The 20,584-nt window shown below is 41.4% G+C and overlaps 1 protein-coding gene and 1 pseudogene across 1 annotated transcript; one reads left to right on the top strand and one right to left on the bottom strand.

Moving 5' to 3' along the window:
- Positions 1–1,907: 1,907 nt before the first annotated feature.
- On the bottom strand, positions 1,908–14,349 carry DEFB123 (defensin beta 123). The gene is made up of 2 exons (XM_020915961.2): positions 14,123–14,349; positions 1,908–2,150 (listed from the first exon to the last, which is right to left on the bottom strand). Exons 1-2 carry the CDS (start codon positions 14,178–14,180, stop codon positions 2,005–2,007), a joined length of 204 nt encoding a protein of 67 aa, XP_020771620.1. The 5' UTR covers positions 14,181–14,349; the 3' UTR covers positions 1,908–2,004.
- A 2,598-nt stretch (positions 14,350–16,947) lies between these two features.
- On the top strand, positions 16,948–17,462 carry LOC110152431 (ATP synthase subunit g, mitochondrial pseudogene; annotated as a pseudogene).
- The last annotated feature ends 3,122 nt before the right edge of the window (positions 17,463–20,584 follow it).

Raw genomic sequence — 20,584 nt, 5'->3', positions numbered from 1 at the left:
TGATTGCACTTCCTATTCATCTGTTTTTGAGTTACTGGTTCTTTCTTCTACTCTGTTCAATCTGCTGTTAAGTGCAACCAATAAATCCTTACTTTTAGATTTTGTATCTTTTAGTTTAGAATGCCCAGTTTATTCTTAGAGATTCCATTTGTGATAGATTGATAACGTTGATGATCACCAGTGGAATCATTCCTGCAGCATTCATGTCCTTGTGTAGTTTTTCCTATATTGACCTCGGGTCACATGGCTTCCTTTGCCCAGTGGGACTTTTAAAAACATAACATCAGAAGTTTGATAAGTGATGCATATTGGGGCCTACCTTCTTAGACCTAGCCATTGTGTTAGAAGCCAAAGTCAACTTCCTTGAGATGGGGAGGCCATATGGCAAGACATGTGATTATATCAGTGACCCCAGGTGAGAATATCAGAAGAACCAGTTAATTAACACACATAACTCTGAGAAATAATGAATAGTTGTTATTTTAATCCACTAAGTTTTAGAGTGGTTTGTAATGCACTGATAGAAAATTGGTACTTTTTTTTTTCTCTGTATTGATTAAATTATTCTTTCAGTCAATTTTTACTCAAATTTCCTTGACAAATTTATAATAGTTACTTAGAAGTTGTCTGTTGCTTCTACAACTAAAGCTATAAAGAAGGAACCATAGTGAGATGGATAGGAGGGGGTGGAGTCACGGTAGAAGTCAAGGCCTATACCCTCTGGGGTGGGTGATCCACTCATAGGAGGGTAATTACGCTGCAGAGGTTCTCCCCAAGGGGTGAAGGGTCTGAATCACACATCAGATTTCCCAGTCCAGCAGTCTTTACCCTCTGAGCCACCAGGGAAGCCCCAGTCCAGCAGTCTTGTACCAGGAAGATGAGAACCCAGAATGTTTGACTTTGAAGGTCAGTGGGGCTTACTTTGGGGACAGCCAGAGAACTGCGGGAAATAGAGACTCCAGTTTAAAAGGGTGCACACTCTGGGACCCGTCTGCTGATTAGACCTGCCGGCTGATCTTGGAGAGCTTCCTGGAGAGGCAGGAGGCAACTGGAGCCTACCCTGGGACACAGACACTGGTATCTGTGGACACTGGTGCTGGCAAGTGGCAGTTTGGAATCCTCCCTCTAGCTTTACAGTTCCAGGGGACCTGATTCCACCCACTAGCCTTTTGGCACTAGTCCTGGGACACCTCAGTGTCCAGAAGGAGAAGAGGGCATCAGAGGATAAGATGGCTGGACGGCATCACCGATGCAATGAATATGAACTTGGGCAGGTTTCGGGAGATGGTGAGGGACAGGGAGGCCTGGCATGCTGCAGTCCATGGGGTTGCAAAGAGTTGGACACTACTGGACAACTGAACAAGTGGGACACCTCAGGTCAAGCAACTAGCTGGGAGGGGCACAGCCCCACCCCCCAGCAGACATAACTGCTCCAAGATTCCCTGAGCTCACAGCTGCCTTGGAACCTGGCTCTGTCCACCAGAGGGCCTGGACCCAACCCTGCACACCAGTGCACTAGCACTAGCTCTGGGACCCCGAGAGCCCTGCATCCAGTGACTCTGGGATGTTGCTCCCCTCAACAGTGGGTGGGTGCTACTAGCCCCAGGACTCCAGTCTTGGGACTCCCAGATCCTGCAGACAACAAAAATGCTTTTGGTTCTTGTTGTGTTTCCATATAGGTTAAAGGAAAATTTTGGAATTTCAAAGCAATGATTTATTAGATCACTATTTATCACTAGTTATTATTCACTAACTGCCAGAATAATGGGGTTATTGTATGTCATGTAGATTTCAGAAAATTCCGATGAGTGCTTGTGAAATATAATGAAACGGTTTTGACTTAAATTAACCACCTTAAAGAGGACCTTCTGAGAACCACTGGGTAGACTAACAGGCCAACACAGGGATCAGCCAGAGATGTTTATTGATAGAGTTCAAGAATCTACTGGGGTCAGACTCGGGGTAGCTTCATCTGCCTTTTGATAACTTTAGGCTTCAAGGAACTTAGATTTGCCATGGTAAGCTTTTTGGCTGGTACCTGGGCTTCACACAGCACAGTTTATTATTTGTGCAGTAAACATAGACCTTTTCCTTCTTGAAGCATTTCTGGCGGCACTTGCCATGAAGATTCCAGCATTTTAGGGTGCCACCTGAAAAGAAAGAACAGAGACAGTGTCAGCCCTAAGAAGAGGTAGATTCTGGATTTGAAAGGTCTGTAAAAGGATGAAAACCGATGTGATAGAGGGTGCTCAGTGTCCTTTGATTTTCACCCTGGTCCTTCTTTCTCTTTTTTCCTTCTCTCTCTTTCTAAAAATTGTGGTAAAATACAAATAACATAAAGCTTATCAGTTTAAGTATTTTAAGGTGTACAGTTCAGCGGCATTACGTAAAGTCACAATGTTGTGCAACCATCATCACCACCTAGTTCCAGAACTTTCTAATCATCCCAAACAGAAACCTCGCACCCATTAACTATTCCCATTTCCCCTCTCTTCATCCTTGGGCAATGACCAATTTGCCCTCTTCTCTACAGATTTGCCTACTCTAGATATTTTATGTCAATGGAATCACATAATATGTAGCATTTTATATCTGACTTCTTTCACTTATTCACTTACTTTCAAGGTTCATCCACGTTGTTGTTTTTTTTTTAATTAAAAAAACTGAAGAACAGTTGAATCCAGATGTTTCATGGATCTGCTTCTGTGCTCTGTTGTTTATACTGGTTCTCAGCCATGTTTTCTTATTTCCCTGTGTGCCTAGTAAATCTTTGTTGTTGTTGTTTAGTTGCTAAGTCATATCTGACTTTTTTTCAACCCTATAGACTATAGCCCGCAAGGCTCCTCTGTCTATGAGATTTCCCAGGCAAGAATACTGGAATGGGTTGCCATTTCTTCCTTCAGGGGATCTTCCTGACCCAGGGATTGAACTCACGTGTTCTGCATTGGCAGGCAGATTCCTTATCACTGAGCCACCAGGGAAGCCCAGTAAATCTTTAGTAGTGTAATAAACATCACAGTTGAAAAAAAACTGAAGTATAGTTGATTTACAATATTATGTTAGTTTCAGGTGTACACAACAGTGATATATATATAGATATATATACATACATATGTATATATATAGATATATATACATACATATGTATGTATATACACACACACACACACACACACACACACACACACACACACACACACACATGTATTGGGGCTTCGCTGGTGTCTCAGAGGGTAAAGCGTCTGCCTGAAATGCGGGAGACCTGGGTTTGATCCCTGGGTGGTGAAGATCCCCTGGAGAAGGAAATGGCAACTCACTCCGGTACTCTTGCTGGAAAATCCCATGGAAGGAGGAGCCTGGGAGGCTACAGTCCATGGGATCACAAAGAGTCGAACATTACTGAGAGACTTCACTTTCATTTTTCACATATATATTTCTTTTCAGATTCTCTACCTTGTAGGTTATTACAAAATATTGCATATATTTGCCTTTGCTATACAGCAGGTCCTTGTTGGTTATCTATTTTATATATATAATAGTGTGTATATGCTCATCTCAGCCTCCTAATTTATCTCTTCCTTACCCACCTTTCCCCTTTGCTAACCGTAAGTTTGTTTTCTATATCTGTGAGTCTATTTCTGTTTCATAAATAAGTTCATTTGGATCATAGTTTAGATTCCACATTAAGTGATAGTATATGATATTACTCTTTCTCTATATGACATTTCATTTAGAATGATAATCTCTAGGTCCACTCATGTTGTTGCAAATGACATTATTTCATTCTTTTTTTATGGCTGAGTAGTGTTTGATCATATATTTATCTGTCTGCCAACACAAGAGACGCAGGAGATGCGGGCTTGATCCCTAGGTTAGAAAGATCCCCTAGAGGAGGAAATGGCAACTTATTCCAGTATTCTTGACTGAAGAATCCCATGGACAGAGGAGCTTGGTGGGCTACAGTCTGTGGGGTCACAAGGAGTCGGACATGACTGAGTGATCAACACTTTCACTTTCTTTCAGGACTGTGCCTATGCAGAGCAAGGCTCAGTAAACACTTGCCGTATGTGAAAAAGTAAACCTTAGAGCAAGAATACTGGAGTGGGTTGCCATTTCCTTCTCCAGGAGATCTTCCTGACCCAGGGATCGAATCCGTTTCTCTAGCTTGGCAGGCAAATTCTTTACCACTGAGCCACATGGGAAGCCCAGCCTTAGAGCAATGATTTAAAGAAAAAGGTATAGTTAATAAGACAATGGTAGATAAAAATTTGAATCATAAAAAGACTCAAGTAATCTGAAAGAGGGCAAGGAAAGAAGATAAAGTAAATAAAGAAAGGATAGGCAGATAGAAAACAAATAGAAAGATGGTAGGTTAAATGCAACCATATTGATAATTATATTAAGCATAAATAGTCTGAACGTCTCAATTAAAAGGCAGAAATTGTCCGATTGGATGAAAAAGCAAGATCTATTACATACTGTCTAAAGAAATTCATTCTAAATGGAGAGACAGTTATGTTAATAGTAAAAGGAAAAAAATATGAAATCACTAATCAAAGATAAGCTGAAGTATTATTAATATACTAGCTATGTTAAGATTTAAAAAGTAGACTTCAGAACTAACTAAGTTGCTAAGTGTAAAAAGGTCATTTCATGATGACAATCTCACCTGATTAAAAAGACATTGATCCTCAATCAAATGCACCAAATAACAGAGCTTGAAAATGCATGAAACAGAAAGCTGAAAGAACTGAAAGAAGAAATAGACAAATTCACAATGATAACTTCAGCTTTCAACATCCCTCTCTCAATAGTTGATAGAACAATGTAATACAAGATACAGAATATTTGAACTGATGAGTTTATCAACCAACTTAATAGATATTTACAGACCACTCTACCCAACAACAGAAAAACAGAGATTTTTTCCAAGAGCTCACAGAATATTTACCAAGATATACCGTACAGGATCTCAATAAAACTAAAAGGATTGAAGTCTTTTAGAGAATGAACTTATGGTTGTTGGGGATGGGGAGAAGAATGAGGGAAAAGATAGGGAGTTTGGGATCAACAGGTACACTGCTATATTTAAAATGGATAACCAATAAAGTCCTACTATACAGCACAGGGAATTCTGCTCAGTGTTATGTAGCAGCCTGGATCTGAGGGGAGTTTGTGGGGAGAATGGATACATGTATATGTATGGCTGAGTCCCTTTGCTGTCCACCTGAAACTATTACAACATTGTTAATCGGTTACAATCCAATATAAAATAAAAAGCTTTTTTTAAAAAAGAATTGAAGTCTTATATAGGTGTGTGTCTGTCCACAGTAGAATTAACTAAAAATTAATAGTAAATATGCATCTGGAAAATTCACAAATACTAGGAAATTGAACAATGTACTGGTAAATAACTAATGGGTGAAAGAGAAACCAAAAGAGAAATTAGAGAAGTTTGAATTGACTAATTAAAAGTACAATACATAAAAATATTTGTGGAACTGAGATAAAGTAATAATTAGAGGGACATTTGCAGTTTAAAATGTGTACTTTAGACAGAATGGTCTTAAATCAACCATCAATGCTTATATCTTAAGTGAGGAAAAACAAGAGCAAATTAAATGAGAAAAACAAGGGTAAATTAAGTAGAAGAAAAACAATCATTAAGATTGGAGCAAAAGTAAATAAAATAGGAAATTTGGGGTGCCATTTCCTACTCCAGGAGATCTTCCCAACCCAGGGACTGAACCCACGTCTCTTGTGTCTCTTGTATTGGTAGGTGGAGTCCTGGATTCCACAGGATACCACTAGCATCACCTTGGAAGCCTCAGATAAACAATAGACAAATTAAAACTGAAAGCTGGTTTCTTGAAAACATAAAAAAATTTCTAAATTTCTAGCCAGGCAGGCTGACCAGGAAGAAAGCAAAAGAGAAGAAATAAATTGTTTATTATCAGGAATGAAAGAGAGGGGAATTCCTTGGCTGTCCAGTGGTTAGGACTCCATGCTTTCTCTGCAGAGGGTGGGGGTGTGATCCCTGGTTAGGAACTAAGATGCCACAAGGTGGCCAAAAAAAGAAAAAGAAAGAAAGAGAGGACTTCACTATAGATTCTATAGATATTACAATGTTAATAAGGTCATAACAAAGAAAACTTCATGACTATAAATTGAACAACTTACACAAAACAGACAAATTATTTGAAAAACACAAACTACTGAAGCTCATACATGAAGAAACACATAACTCTAAACCCCTTAATTTTTTGAAAGAAATTGAATTTGTATGTAAGTATTTTCCACAAAGAAAACTCTAGGTTCAGATGGCTTCATTGGTGAATTCTATTAATACCAAGCATTTAGAAAGAAATAATACCAATTCTTTTCAAAGTCTTCCAGCATTACCTTGACACCCAAGACAAAGACATTCCAAGAAAATAAAATTACAAACTTAAATCCCTTATGAACTTAGATGTAAAAATCCTTACAGACTAACATCCCTCATAAACCAGATGTGAAAATCCTTAACAAAATATAAACTGAATCCAGAAAAGTATAAAAAGGATAAGACATCATAATAAATGTGAATCAGTCCAAAAATGTAAAGGTCAGTTCAATATTTGAAAAATCAATCAATATATTAATAATTCACCACATCAGCAGAGTAACCCTCCCACCTTAACCAATCATATGGTCACTTCAATAGATGCAGAAAAAGCATTTGACAGAATTCATAATACCTGATTACCAACATCTGTGAAAATTCTGCAGATACTATCACACTTACTAATGAATTAAAAACGGATTTTAAAGGGAGACATAAAACTACTACTGTTTAAAGATGACATGATCATCTACATATAAAATCCTCCCCAAAGCTATGAAACCTATTAGGTGAGTTTAGCAAGGCTGTAGGATATAAGATTAATATATAAAAACCAATTGTATTTCTGGATCATATAATAATTCTCCATATTGTTCTCTATAGTGACTGCATCAATTTATAATCCCACCAACAGTGTAGGTGTGCGTATGTTCTAAGTCATTTCAATCAAGTCCAACTCTTTGCGACCCCGTGGACTGTAGCCCATCAAGCTCTTCTGTCCATAGGATTCTCCAAACAAGAATACTGGGGTGGGTTGCCATGCCCTTCTCCAGGGATCTTGCCCACCCAGGGATCAAACCCACATCTCCTGTGTCTCCAGCATTGCAGGGAGATTCTTTACCACTGAGCCACCTGAGAAGGTCAACAGTGTAGGAAGTTTCCCTTCTCTCAACACCTTCTCCAGCATTTATTATTTATAGACTTTTTAATGATGGCCATTCTGATTGGTGTGAGGTGGTACCTCACTGTAGCTCTCTTTTGGCCACACCTGTGGGATCTTTGTTCCCAAATCAGGAATTGAACCTGCGCCCCATGCAATGAAAGAACAGAGTCTTTACCACTGGACCACCAGGGAAGTCCCCTCACTGTAGTTTTGATTTGCATTTCTCTAATAATTAGTGATGTTGAGAATCTTTTCATGTGTATGTCTTCTTTGGAGGAGTGTCTATTAAGGCCCTCTGCCCATTTTTCAACTGGGGATATACCCAGACAAAACTATAATTCAAGGGCTTCTTTGGTGGTCAGGTGGTTGAGAGTCAATCTTGCAATGCAGGGGATGCTGGTTCGGTCCCTGGTCAGGGAGGATCTCACACGCCATGGAGCAGCTAAGCCCATGTGCCACAACTACTAGAAAGTGAAAAAGTGGAAGTGTTAGTCGCTCAGTTGTGTCCAACTCTTTGTGACCCTGTGGACTATAACCCTTCAGGCTTCTCTGTTCATGGGATTTCCTAGACAAGAATACTGGAGTGGGTTGTCATTTCTTCCTCCAGGGGACCTTCCCAACCCAGGGACTGAACCCAGGTTTCCTGCATTGCAGGCAGATTCTTTACTGGCTGAGCCACCAGGGAAGCCCCAGAACTACTGGGCCCATGTGTAATTCTGTGTTTTATTTTACAAAAAAGGTAAGACACTCCCCTCCACAACTAAACAATAAAATCTGAATTTTTAATTCAAAAATGTCAAGATGAACTGTTGTTGAGAGTGAGAGGAAAGATGGTATCATATACTTTGTTTCAGCCTCTCTGGAGGCTACCTGGCACATTTTCAGATGGTGCAGTCTTGACCCACAAATTCCTTTCTAGCTGTCTATCCAAGGGAAATACACATGTAGACTGAGAAGCCTACACTGGAGATACAGTTACAAACAAGTTAGAGACAGACAGCTGCCCTCAGGGAACTTCCATTCAAGTGGGGAAGGGGAGATGAGAAACAACTATTAAAGAAATAGCTACCCAGATATTTGATTGACTAGACTTAGGCTGAAAATTATAAAGGAGGAAATCTGGGTGCTCTGAGGAGGTATAATGTAAAAGGATGTGATGTACCCCACCTAAATCTAATCTCTGCTGGGTTCTTGGGCTTTATACATATGTCCTGAATTCCACAATTAACCTAACTTAAAAATTTTTTTAATATTTAGGTGATACATACTTCATTCCCCTTTAATCATGAGACCCTTTGGCTGCTGAAAGCAGAAATGGGCAGAGTTTCTGGCCTTTGGGGGAATGGTAAACAACAGAATGACAAAGTTCATTGCTCAGTTTAAATGAGATGAGTTGCTCACTGTTTGCAGATGACATGATCCTCTACATAGAAAACCCTAAAGACTCTACCAGAAAATTACTAGAGCTAATCAATGAATACAGTAATGTTGCAGGATATAAAACTAACACACAGAAATCCCTTGCATTCCTATACACTAACAATGAGAAAACAGAAAGAGAAATTAAGGAAACAATACAATTCACCATTGCAACAAAAAGAATAAAATACTTAGGAGTATATCTACCTAAAGAAATGAAAGACCTATATATAGAAAACTATAAAACACTGATGAAAGAAATCAAAGAGGACACAATAGATGGAGAAATATACTGTGTTCATGGATTGGAAGAATCAATATTGTGAAAATGACTATACTACCCAAAGCAATCTATAGATTCAATGCACTCCCTATCAAGCTACCAATGGTATTCTTCACACAACTAGAACAAATAATTTCACAATTTGTATGGAAATACAAAAAACCTCGAATAGCCAAAGAAATCTTAAGAAAGAAGAATGGAACTGGAGGAATCAACCTGCCTGACTTCAGGCTCTACTACAAAGTTGCAGTCATCAAGACAGTATGGTACTGGCACAAAGACAGAAATATAGATCAATGGAACAGAATAGAAATTCCAGAGAGAAATCCACATACCTATGGACACATTATCTTTGACAAAGGAGGCAAGGATATACAATGGAAAAAAGACAACCTCTTTAACAAGTGGTGCTGGGAAAACTGGTCAACCACTTGTAAAAGAATGAAACTAGAACACTTTCTAACACCATACACAAAAATAAACTCAAAATGGATTAAAGATCTAAATGTAAGACCAGAAACTATAAAACTCCTAGAGGAGAACAGAGGCAAAACACTCTCTGACATAAATCACAGCAGGATCCTCTGTGACCCACCTCCCAGAATATTGGAAATAAAAGCAAAAATAAACAAATGGGGCCTAATTAAACTTAAACACTTTTGCACAACAAAGGAAACTATAAGCAAGGTGAAAAGACAGCCTTCAGAATGGGAGAAAATAATAGCAAATGAAGCAACAGACAAAGGATTAATCTCAAAAATATACAAGCAACTGCTGCAGCTCAATTCCAGAAAAATAAATGACCCAATCAAAAAATGGGCCAAAGAACTAAACAGACATTTCTCCAAAGAAGACATACAGATGGCTAACAAACACATGAAAAAATGCTCAACATCACTCATTCTCAGAGAAATGCAAATCAAAACCACAATGAGGTACCATTATACGCCAGTCAGGATGGCTACTATCCAAAATTCTACAAGCAATAAATGCTGGAGAGGGTGTGGAGAAAAGGGAACACTCTTAGACTGTTGGTGGGAATGCAAACTAGTACAGCCGCTATGGAGAACAGTGTGAAGATTCCTTAAAAAACTGGAAATAGAATTCCCACATGACCCAGCAATACCACTTTTGGGCATACACACTGAGGAAACTAGATCTGAAAGAGACCCCAGTGTTCACTGCAGCACTGTTTATAATTTCCAGGACATGGAAGCAACCTAGATGCCCATCAGCAGATGAATTGATAAGGAAGCTATGGTACATATACACAATGGAATATTACTCAGCCATTAAAAAGAATTCATTTGAATCAGTTCTAATGAGATGGATGAAACTGGAGCCCATTATACAGAGTGAAGTAAGCCAGAAAGATAAAGACCAATACAGTATACTAACACATATATATGGAATTTTAAAAGATGGTAATGATAATCCTATATGCAAAACAGAAAAAGAGACACAGATGTACAGAACAGACTTTTGGACTCTGTGGGAGAAGGCGAGGGTGGAATGTTCTGAATGAATAGCATCGAAACAAGTATAGTATCAAGGGTGAAACAGATCACCAGCCCAGGTTGGATGCATGAGACAAGTGCTCAGGGCTGGTGCACTGGGAAGACCCAGAAGGATGGGATGGGGAGGGAGGCAGGAGGAGGGATCGGGATGGGGAACACATGTAAATCCATGGCTGATTCATGTCAATGTATGGCAAAAACCACTACAATATTGTAAAGTAATTAGCTTCCAACTAATAAAAATAAATGAAAAAAAAATGAGATGAGCTGTTGTAGTTTATAGCAAGACAACACATTTAAGAACCTAATGTATTTAGAAGGGTCAGGGGTTTCCAAATTTCAAAGAACTCCTTTATATATTAGCTGAGCTTGGTGGATTCAGATAAAACCACCTCATCGCAAGCCATAGGAGGCAAAGGCTGAGGGTCTGGCCAAAGAAACTTCCATTCAATCTCCTTTACCACCACCACATCCAATAGAAAGGAAGAGGAAATATTCTCCCTAGAGGAAACTGGGGCACTTAAATCTAATTTTGCAGCAGCAGCAGCAGCAGCAGGAGGAGGAGGCTTTAGAGCTCCACCAGAGCCCACATCTTGTCTCTGCCAGCCAGGACAATGAAGGACCTACCAGTAAGCTAGAAACAAAGACCTTTCCCTTCTCCCCGCCCCCGGACTAGGGCCTGCTGGTCAACCTGAACACTTAAAAAGTAGAGATAAGTCATGTGAGAAAGGTAGGGGGCAAGAGAATCTCTTGCTACAAACACCCAGATTGGCTTGGAGAAACTACTAGAGAACAGGGCATTTACTTTCTGCCCTCAGAGGGTAGCCCAGGGAAATTGCTAACAGCATCAACACATTATGGGGCCATCTGGAGGGGGATTAGATTAGAAATGCCTGAGGGAAGTGGTTGAGTATCTCCCTCTCCTCTCCTATGGCATAAAGTAATCAGCAAAGTCCGCAGTTCCCTCTTGTCTCCAGTGGAAATAGAACAGGTGATGAGCTGAGAGCCTGAGAGACCTGCCAGCAGTAGACCCCTGTGCAGAAAGGGAGTGTGAGGGGCTGTGTGTGAACAGCCTAAACCTAGGGATTAGATGGAAGATTTGACTGAGATGAAGGGCGGAGTCAGTAGGGCTGTCAACAGGACCAAGAAGTTTCCTCGGTCATGGATCACACACAATGAGGGACCCTGCCACAGAAGTCAGTGAATGTCCAGAACTGGGTCCTACCTCCTCATGGGCTGCCCCAGGGCCTTTGCACTTCACATTCCCACCGGCTTGAATATTCTCCATAAATCCATAGGGATCACCTCTTACCCTCCCTCAGGTCAGGGTGAGCCATTCCATGAGCACCCCTTTAAAACAAAAAATTCACATCCCTGTGGTATTTGCTATCTCCTTTCCCAATTACTCGGCTCATCATACTCACCACCTGACATTTCCTATGTTTCACTTATTTAAAAAAATATCTGTTTTCTCAACAGAATGCAAACTCCAAGAGGCTAAAGACTTTGCCTACCTTGTTTTGTTCTCGTGTGTTCACTGCACTACCTCCTGCACCTATCACAGTGCCTGGAATATGAAATTTGCTCAACGTGTTTACTGATAGCTCAGTTGGTAAAGAATTCGCCTGCAATGCAGGAGACCCTGGTTCGATTCCTGGGTCAGGAAGATCCCCTGGCGAAGGGATAGGCTACCCACTCCAGTGTTCTTGGGCTTCCCTTGTGGCTCAACTAGTAAAGAATCTGCCCACAATGCGGGAGACCTGGGTTCAGTCCCTGGGTTGGAAAGATCCCCTGGAGAAGGGAAAGGCTACCCACTCCAGTATTCTGGTCTGGAGAATTCCACGGACTGTACAGTCCATGGGGTCCCAAAGAGTCAGACATGACTGAACGACTTTCACTTTCACGTTTATTGAATGAGCCAATAAATTAAATCATGACATCTAGTTAACTTCTAAATCCAGGTGCTATCCTTGGAAACAGAAAGGGAACAGAAGGAGAAATTCTCAAAAACTAAATATTTATTCAAAAGAGACTGAATTAACCTGAAACTGTTTTTTTTTTCATTTATTTTTATTAGTTGGAGGCTAATTACTTTACAATATTGTAGTGGTTTTTGCCATACATTGACATGAATCAGCCATGGATTTACATGTGTTCCCCATCCCAATCCCTCCTCCCACCTCCCTCTCCACCCGATCCCTCTGGGTCTTCCCAGTGCACCAGCCCTAAGCACTTGTCTCATGCATCCAACCTGGGCTGGTGATCTGTTTCACCCTTGATAATATACATGTTTTGATGCTGCTCTCTCTAATCATCCCACCCTCACCTTCTCCCACAGAGTCCAAAAGTCTGTTCTGAAACTGTTTTAAACCAGAATTGATGAGCATTTATTTAACTGCAGAGTTTAGGCACAGTCCTTTAGTGCCTTCCACCACCCCTCTCCCCAACCGTCGCATCAGCAGGATGGAATTTCCTGGGAAAATTTAAAGTACATAAAATGAAGAAGCTACACTTTCTTTTCTTTTTTTTTTTGTATACCAAAATTTCAGTGTGTTCAATGTTGTTCCCTCAAACTGATGTTACTATACACATGCCTTTGTTGTAGTAGATTGAGAAATGGGGACACGGAAACTCTGAGCCACTGAGCTGCTTACTGGAGGTCACAGAGTTAGAAAATGATTGAGCAGTGTTTAACCCAGTTTCTGGGGCTTTCCTGTCTATCCCCAGCTGAGTAGTATTTCAGGCATTTGCCACAGGCAGGTACAAGGGCTGAGGTGAGGAAATTTATACATTTCAGCCCTGTGGACAGGTGAGGTGAAAGCCTTGGCTGAGCAGAAGTTTCTATCAGTTGAAAAAGAGGGGCCAGACAGCGATGCTAGAGTTGGTGGAATAGCCCTTTTTTGCTTAAGCTTTCCCACAGTTCCTCACCTGGCAGTCAAGGCTCATCAAGACGTGGACCTTGACTGTTTCTGCAGTCTTAACCCTTGCCACACCCTTAACCCTGGGCTTCCAGATCCTGGGCTTCCCTGGTGACTCAGATGGTAAAGAATCTACCTGCAATGCAGGAAAGCTGGGTTCAATCCCTGAGTTGGGAAGAGCCCCTGGAAAAGGGAATGGCTACCCACTACAGTATTGTTGCCTGGAGAATCCCATGGACAGACCACTGCGCCCCCTGGGAAGTCTGAATCCCTCCCAGGCCATGTCATTTATCTCTGTGGTCCTAGCTTCCCAACACAGGGACTGGCACAGAGATGGTAACAAGTTAAAGATGAGCTTTGCTTTCTCCTTAAGGTGGCTGCGGTTTGTACTAAGCCTAGATCATTCTGGGGCCTATTTTGTGACATGGCTACTATTGTGTATCTTCCGCCTGCTTCTCCTACTCATCCTATGCATTCTTCTTCACAAGCTAACCCACCTAAGCATGCTCCCTGGGACAGCAGGATGGGGTGACTGAACAAGAAGCTGTCCATGTTGTAGTGGGTACCTAAGATCTGCTGCCTGGCCACCGGGCAGCACCGGGCCACCTCTACAAGGTGACTGCCCAAGTCCCAGCAGCCCATGCTCCCCGTCTGTGGGATTCTCTGTCCAGATCTCTCTCTCCGCACCCTGTGCCCCTCCCCTGAAGAGGCCCAGGTTACCTGGAGTGAGCTGGGACAAGAGCAGCAGTCCAGCCAGAATCAGCGAGAGGAGCTTCATGGCTGCTAGTGGCCAAGGGAAGCGGCAATGGCAAAGCAGCTTGGCAATGTGATGCGATGGCAAAGCTAAGGGTGGAGTGCTCTGGCCTCTCTGGCTCCCGCTCCTTTGCTCCAACCGGAACAGATGTCACCCGCACGTGCCTGCCGCCGCCCGCCCGCGGGCACGGCCCCCGCACGCCCCGAGCTGGCATACTTGCTTTTCTCATTTAGGTCACGCGATAGGGTTCAACTGCCAGCCAAGGGACCACCAGGGGGCGCCACGCACGCGGAACCCAGAAGGTCAGGGAAGATTTCGTAGAGAAGATGGCAGTGGACCGTGTTTTGAGAAACAAAGACCAAAACGCCAGGTGGATGAGCCCACATGGCTTTCCAGGCAAAGGGAAGTCTGTACAGAGGCTTCTGTTGGTGCTGAACATGAGAAATATACTGTAACTGGGGCTAAAATCGGCAGGAGAGTGGAAAGAAGAGATGCAGTTCCCAGCAGGAGTCTGGCTGTGCCCTTTCACAAGTATCAGCAGCTGCAGCCCCCTGCCATCCCAGGGCATCGCCGCCATCCCCGTGGTCAGGCCTTCTGGGGGCCAGGATGTGCCCCGTCCTCAGAGGTCCAAGAACCAGCTGTTGTAGTGGGGAGGTCCCTTCTCTGAACTCTTAGGATTTGAAAATCCATTCCCTTCCCTCAGTTCTGGCTGCCTAAGGGTAGTAGCGGCATTCTCTGGCTGCTGATGCTCAGTCGCTCAGTTGGGTCCGGCTTCTTGTGACCCCATGGCCTGCAGCACGCCAGGCTTCCCTGTTCTCCGCTATCTCCCGGAGTTTACTGGAATTCATGTCCATTCATTCAGTGATGCTATCTAACCGTCTCATCCTCTGCTGCCCACTTCTGTAGCTTTCAGTCTTCCCCAGGATTAAGGTCTTTTCCAATGAGTCGGCTCTTTGCATCAGGTGGTCAGAGTGTTGGAACTTCAGCTTCAGGATCTGTCCTTCCAGTGAATATTAGGAGTTGATTTCCTTTAGGATTGACTGGTTTGATCGCTCAAGAGTCTTCTCCAGCACCACAGTTCGAAAGCATCAATTCTTCCTCACTTAGCCTTCTTTATGGCCCAACTCTCGTATCCGTACATGACTACTGGAAGAACCTGTGGTTACTAATACCTATTTCCTCAGGGTCCTCTTTTTGCTGTTTCTGCCTTCCAACAGCAGTGTAACTGATTCCGTACATTAAGTATGCTATGTGACTTTCATTTCTTGACTGGACCCTATTTGACACAGATGTCAAGGGTATAAAAGCATGATCCCGTGGACAGAAGAGCCTGGTGGGCTACAGTTCATGGGGTTGTAAAGAGTAGGACATGACTTAGCGACTAAACAACAACAATGGCTTATGAGACAAAGTAACGTTGAAAACCATTTTTGTAGGGACAGAAAACAGATTGAGGAGGTTGAAGACTGAAAGATAAGTGAAGGAATGAGATCAGTAAGTGTAAGCAACTCTTTCTAAAACCTTTAAGATGAAAAAGAGACAGTAGCTAGGAAGGACTCAGTGCCTAAGGCGTAGAAATCCATGATTGTTGTTCATTTCTGTTGCATGTGTGTACTCGGTCATTTCTGACTCTTTGTGACCCCAAGGACTGTAGCCCACCAGGCTTCTCTGTTTATGGGATTCTCCAGGCAAGAATACTGGAGTGGGTTACCATTTCCTCCTCCAGGGGCTCTTCCTGACCCAGAGATAGAACCTGCATCTCCTGTGTCTCTTGCGTTGGCATGAGATTTGTTATCACTAAATCACTTGGGAAGCCCTTCATTTCTGTTAGGGAAGCTCATTTTTTCAAACATATGTTAGTTAAAACTCAATTAGGGAAGCAGCAGTACTGCTATCAGCATTATGGGCTAAGGAATTTATTACAAGAATGAAACTATTCAATTGTGGGAACAGCTGGGAAAGTAAAGAGCTCTCTGGGGTCGCTGAAGGAGCTGGTGCAGAAGCCTGTGAAAAGTCACTTGCTCTTCAAAACTACTGCCTATTTGAATTCATTTGTTGTTCAGTTGCTTAGTTTTGTCCAACTCTTTGTGACTGCATGGACTGTAGCATGCCAGGCTTCTCTGTCCTCCACTATCCCCCTGAGTTTGCTCAAACTTATGTCCATTGAGTTGGTGATGCTATCTAATCATCTCATTCTCTGCTGCCCTCTTTTCCTTTTGCCTTCAATCTTTCCCAGCATCAGGGTCTTTTCCAATGAGTTGGCTCTTGGCATCAGGTGGCCAAAGGAGCTTCAGCAATAGCTCTTCCAGTGAATATTCACAGTTGATTTCCTTTACGATTAACTGTCTTGACTTCCTTGCAATCCAAGGGACTCTCAAGAGTTTTCTTCAGCACCACAATTTAAAAGCATAAGTTCTTCGATGCTCAGCTTTCTTTATGGTCCAACTCTCACATCTATACACGACTACTGGGAAAACCATAGCTTTGACTATATGGGCCTTTGTTGAGTTCATAGAGAGGTGTTTAGTTTGGGGCCTGAACCTGGGTCAGTTTGGTCAGAAGGGCTGGCATTGGGAAGGAGAGCTGATGTGTAGCAGGGAACAGTGAAGACAAACTGAAACTTGCAGACACCCCTTACCGCCTCTGACCAGTGACAGCCTTCAGAACACAGGGATGCTGCTTCATTTCCAACTCCCCAGTATCATGCAAAAAGAAAGGAAAGAGAGAAAAGAGTTTGTGGCAAAGCCTAACTTGATTCCATACAGGGAAAGGAATTGAGAAATCCTAGTTTGGACTACAAAAGCAGCACCAAATGCTTATGTTCAAACTCATCACATTGTATGCATTAAATATACGCAGTTTTAAGTTGGGGCGACGGACTCTCCGTCTTAGTACTGTGGCCCAGTTTGTCCATAACCTCGCGGAGAAGGCCCCGGCGCTGGTCAGTGCTGCTGTGACTTACTCGAAGCCTCGATTGGCCACATTTTGGTACTATGCCAAGGTTGAGCTGGTTCCTCCAACCCCTGCTGAGATCCCTACAGCAATTCAGAGCTTGAAAAAAATTATCAACAGTGCTAAAACCGGTATCTTCAAACAGCTCACTGTTAAGGAAGCTCTACTGAATGGTTTGGTGGCCACTGAGGTGTGGATGTGGTTTTATGTTGGTGAGATCATAGGCAAGCGTGGCATCACTGGCTATGATGCTTGAAGACCAATTTTTAACATGTGATTATATTTGCTTTATTATTCAAGTCTTCTTGGACCATGTGTGAGCAGACTGCTATTTGAATAAAATAAGACAATGTGTCAGAAAAAAAAATATATGCAGTTTTTTTTCTACTCAACAATTTGCAAAAAAAATTTTTGCAAAATGCAGTTTTCTATTCTGGTGGCTAGGGAATGGGGAAGAAATGTATCTGTTGGATGCTGTCCTCCCTGAGAGAAGATACCCTACTGTCTAAAGTGCCTGGATACATAGAGAATTTTGGGGTGGTGGGTAGAAGAAGTAGAGCTGAAAACATACAGTCCTGACTCTGATTTTCTGTTAATAACTTTGCAATTTTGGATAAAATTCAAACTCTTCTCCTTGACTTACCTGATCCAGTTGCTATGTAGCTCTCTGGCTTTATCTCATATCAGTTCCCATTCATGCTCTATTCTTCAGCCATACTAGCCTTTATTCTTTCCATGAAGCACACTATATCTGCTTGTGCTCGCTATGCCTTACACCTGAAATATTCTTATCAATTTTCTTGCTATTGGCTCCTTTGTGTCACTCATGTCACTTTATATTGAATTTATCAAGTTCCTGCTGTATACTATTCCAGAATCATGAATTTTTAAGTCAGATAAATTTAGGTTGAGTACCTGACCTTCAAATTGTTAGTTTTCTGAAATTGTATAAATAACTTAGCCTCTACTGACTTAAGGTTTTCATGGATAAAAAGACTTAATGTTACATAGCTCACTGAATTGTTAAAAAGATTAAATGAGTAAAATATGTAAAGTTCTTAGAAGAATGTTTAAAACAGTAACTTCTGATTAATTGTTAATGATCATGACATTAAAAAATCAGTTAATTAATCTCAAAATGTACAGAAAAAAGCATGTAAGAATGATGCCTGGGGCTTCTTCTGGAAAGACTCTATGGTTTTCTGCTCATATCTGTCACTTGAAGATTGGGCTTACCTGAGAATGTCAGAGTTTCAGGAGGAGGCAATATTAAACATTGATAGCTTAGTAATCAGTGAACTAAAACAGACAGGAATGGGCAAATTTAATTCAGATGACCATTATATCTATTATGGTGGGCAAGAATCCCTTAGGAGAAATGGAATAGGTTTCATAGTCAACAGAAGTCTAAAACGCCAAGTACTTGGTTGCAACCTCAAAAATGACAGAATGATTTTGGTTCATTTCCAAGGCAAACCATTCAACATCAGAGTAATCCAAGTCTATGCCCCAGCCACTATTGCTGAAGAAGCTGAAGTTGACCAGTTCTATGAAGACCTACAACACCGTCTAGAACTAACACCAAAAAAGATAGGGAATTGGAGTTCAAAAGTAGGAAGTCAAGAGATACCGGGAGTAGCAGGCAAGTTTGGCCTTGGAAAAGTGAAACAGGGCCAAGACTAATAGAGTTTTGTCAAGAAAACATGATGGTTATAGCAAACACTCTCTACCAATCATCCAAGAGAAGACTCTACACATGGACATTACCAGATGGTCAGTACCAAAATCAGATTTATTATGTTATTTGCAGCCAAAGATGGAGAAGCTCTATATAGTCAGTAAAAATAAGACCTGGAGCTGACTGTGGCTCAGATCATGAACTCCTTATTGCAAAATTCAGGCTTAAATTGAAGAAAGTAGGGAAAACCACTAGACCATTCAGGGATGACCTAAATCAAGTCCCTTATGATTACACAGTAGAGGTGACAAATAGATTTAAGGGATTAGATCTGGTAGACAGAGTGCCTGAAGAACTGTGGATGGAGATTTGTAACGTTGTACAGGAAGCAGTGACCAAGACTATTCCAAAGAAAAAGAAATGCAAGAAGACAGTGGTTGTCTGAGGAAGCTTTAGAAATAACTGAGGAAAGAAGAGAAGCTAAAGGCAAGGGAGAAAGGGAACGATATACCCAACTGAGTGCCGAGTTCCAGAGAACAGCAAGGAGAGATAAGAAGGCCTTCTTAAATGAACAATGCAAAGAAATAGAGGATAGTGATAGAATGGGAAAGACTAAAGATCTCTTCAAGAAAACTGGAGCTTTCAAGGAAACATTTCATGCAAGGATGAGCACAATAAAGGACAGAAACAGTAAAGACCTAACAGAAACAGAAGAGATTAAAAAGTTGCAAGAATACACAGAACTATACAAGAAAGGACTTAATGACTCAGATAACCATGGTGGTATGGTCACTCACCTAGAGCCAGACATTTTGGAGTGTGAAGTCAAGTGGGCTTTGGGTAGCATTATTGTGAGCAAAGTTAATGGAATTGACAGAATTCCAGCTGAGCTATTTAAAATCCTAAAAGATGATGTTCTTTAAGTGCTGCTCCTAGTATGTCAGCAAATTTGAAAATCTCAGCAGTGGCCATAGGTCTGGAAAAGGTCAGTTTTCATTCCAGTCCCAAAGAAGGACAATGCCAAAGAATGTTGAAACCATCCCACAATTGTGTCTTTGTCTGTGTAGATCACAACACACTGTAGAAAATTCTTAAAGAGATGGGAGTACCAGACCATCTTATCTGTCTCCTGAGAATCCTGTGTACTGGTCAAGAAGCAACAGTTACAACTGGACATGGAGCATTAATTGGTTCAGAATTGAGAAGGGAGTACAATAGCTGTATACTGTCAGCCTGCTGATTTAATTTCTATGTAGAGTACATCACGTGAAATACCAGGTTGAATGAATCATAAGCAGGAATCAAGATTGTCAAGAGATTCAGTTTTCTTATTTGTAATGTGAAAATAATGATCGTTATCTCATGTGATTTTTGTGAGGAACCTTAGTGCAGAGTTGAATATTCAACAGATGATGGGTATTATTATTACTTCATTTTTAGAACCATGCATAATAAACTTGTAATAATGGTTGTTTCCAGAAAGAAACGGGTATCTGGGGAAGGGAGTGGAAGGGAGACTTACATTTTGGTGTATTTATCTTTTTATATTTTTCAAACTCTCCATCCTCTATATACATTACTAATTCAAAATAAAGATTGGTTGTAAAACTTAAAAAAGAAAAAAGGTTGTAGGAGAAATATCAACCTCAGATATACAGATGATACCACTCTAATGGCAGAAAGTGAAGAGGAACCTCTTGATGGGGGTGAAAGAGGAGACTGAAATTCATTCAGTGAAAGTCTGAATGAATATTTTCCCTTCTCTACTTCACTACCAAACTGGAAAATTACATTTGAA

Source organism: Odocoileus virginianus, chromosome 9 (genome assembly GCF_023699985.2).
Source record: "Odocoileus virginianus isolate 20LAN1187 ecotype Illinois chromosome 9, Ovbor_1.2, whole genome shotgun sequence".
In the NCBI taxonomy this organism is placed as follows: Eukaryota; Metazoa; Chordata; class Mammalia; order Artiodactyla; family Cervidae; genus Odocoileus; species Odocoileus virginianus.
The sequence above is the reverse complement of the archived record's forward strand: the minus strand, read 5'-3'. Positions and strand labels throughout refer to the sequence as shown.

Excerpts from the sequence above, each read along its gene's own strand:
- DEFB123 (XM_020915961.2), bottom strand. The coding sequence starts at position 14,180 with ATGAAGCTCCTCTCGCTGATTCTGGCTGGACTGCTGCTCTTGTCCCAG. Across the intron at positions 2,151-14,122 it reads CTTGTCCCAGCTCACTCCAG|GTGGCACCCTAAAATGCTGG; the intron begins GTAACCTGGGCC and ends CTTTCTTTTCAG.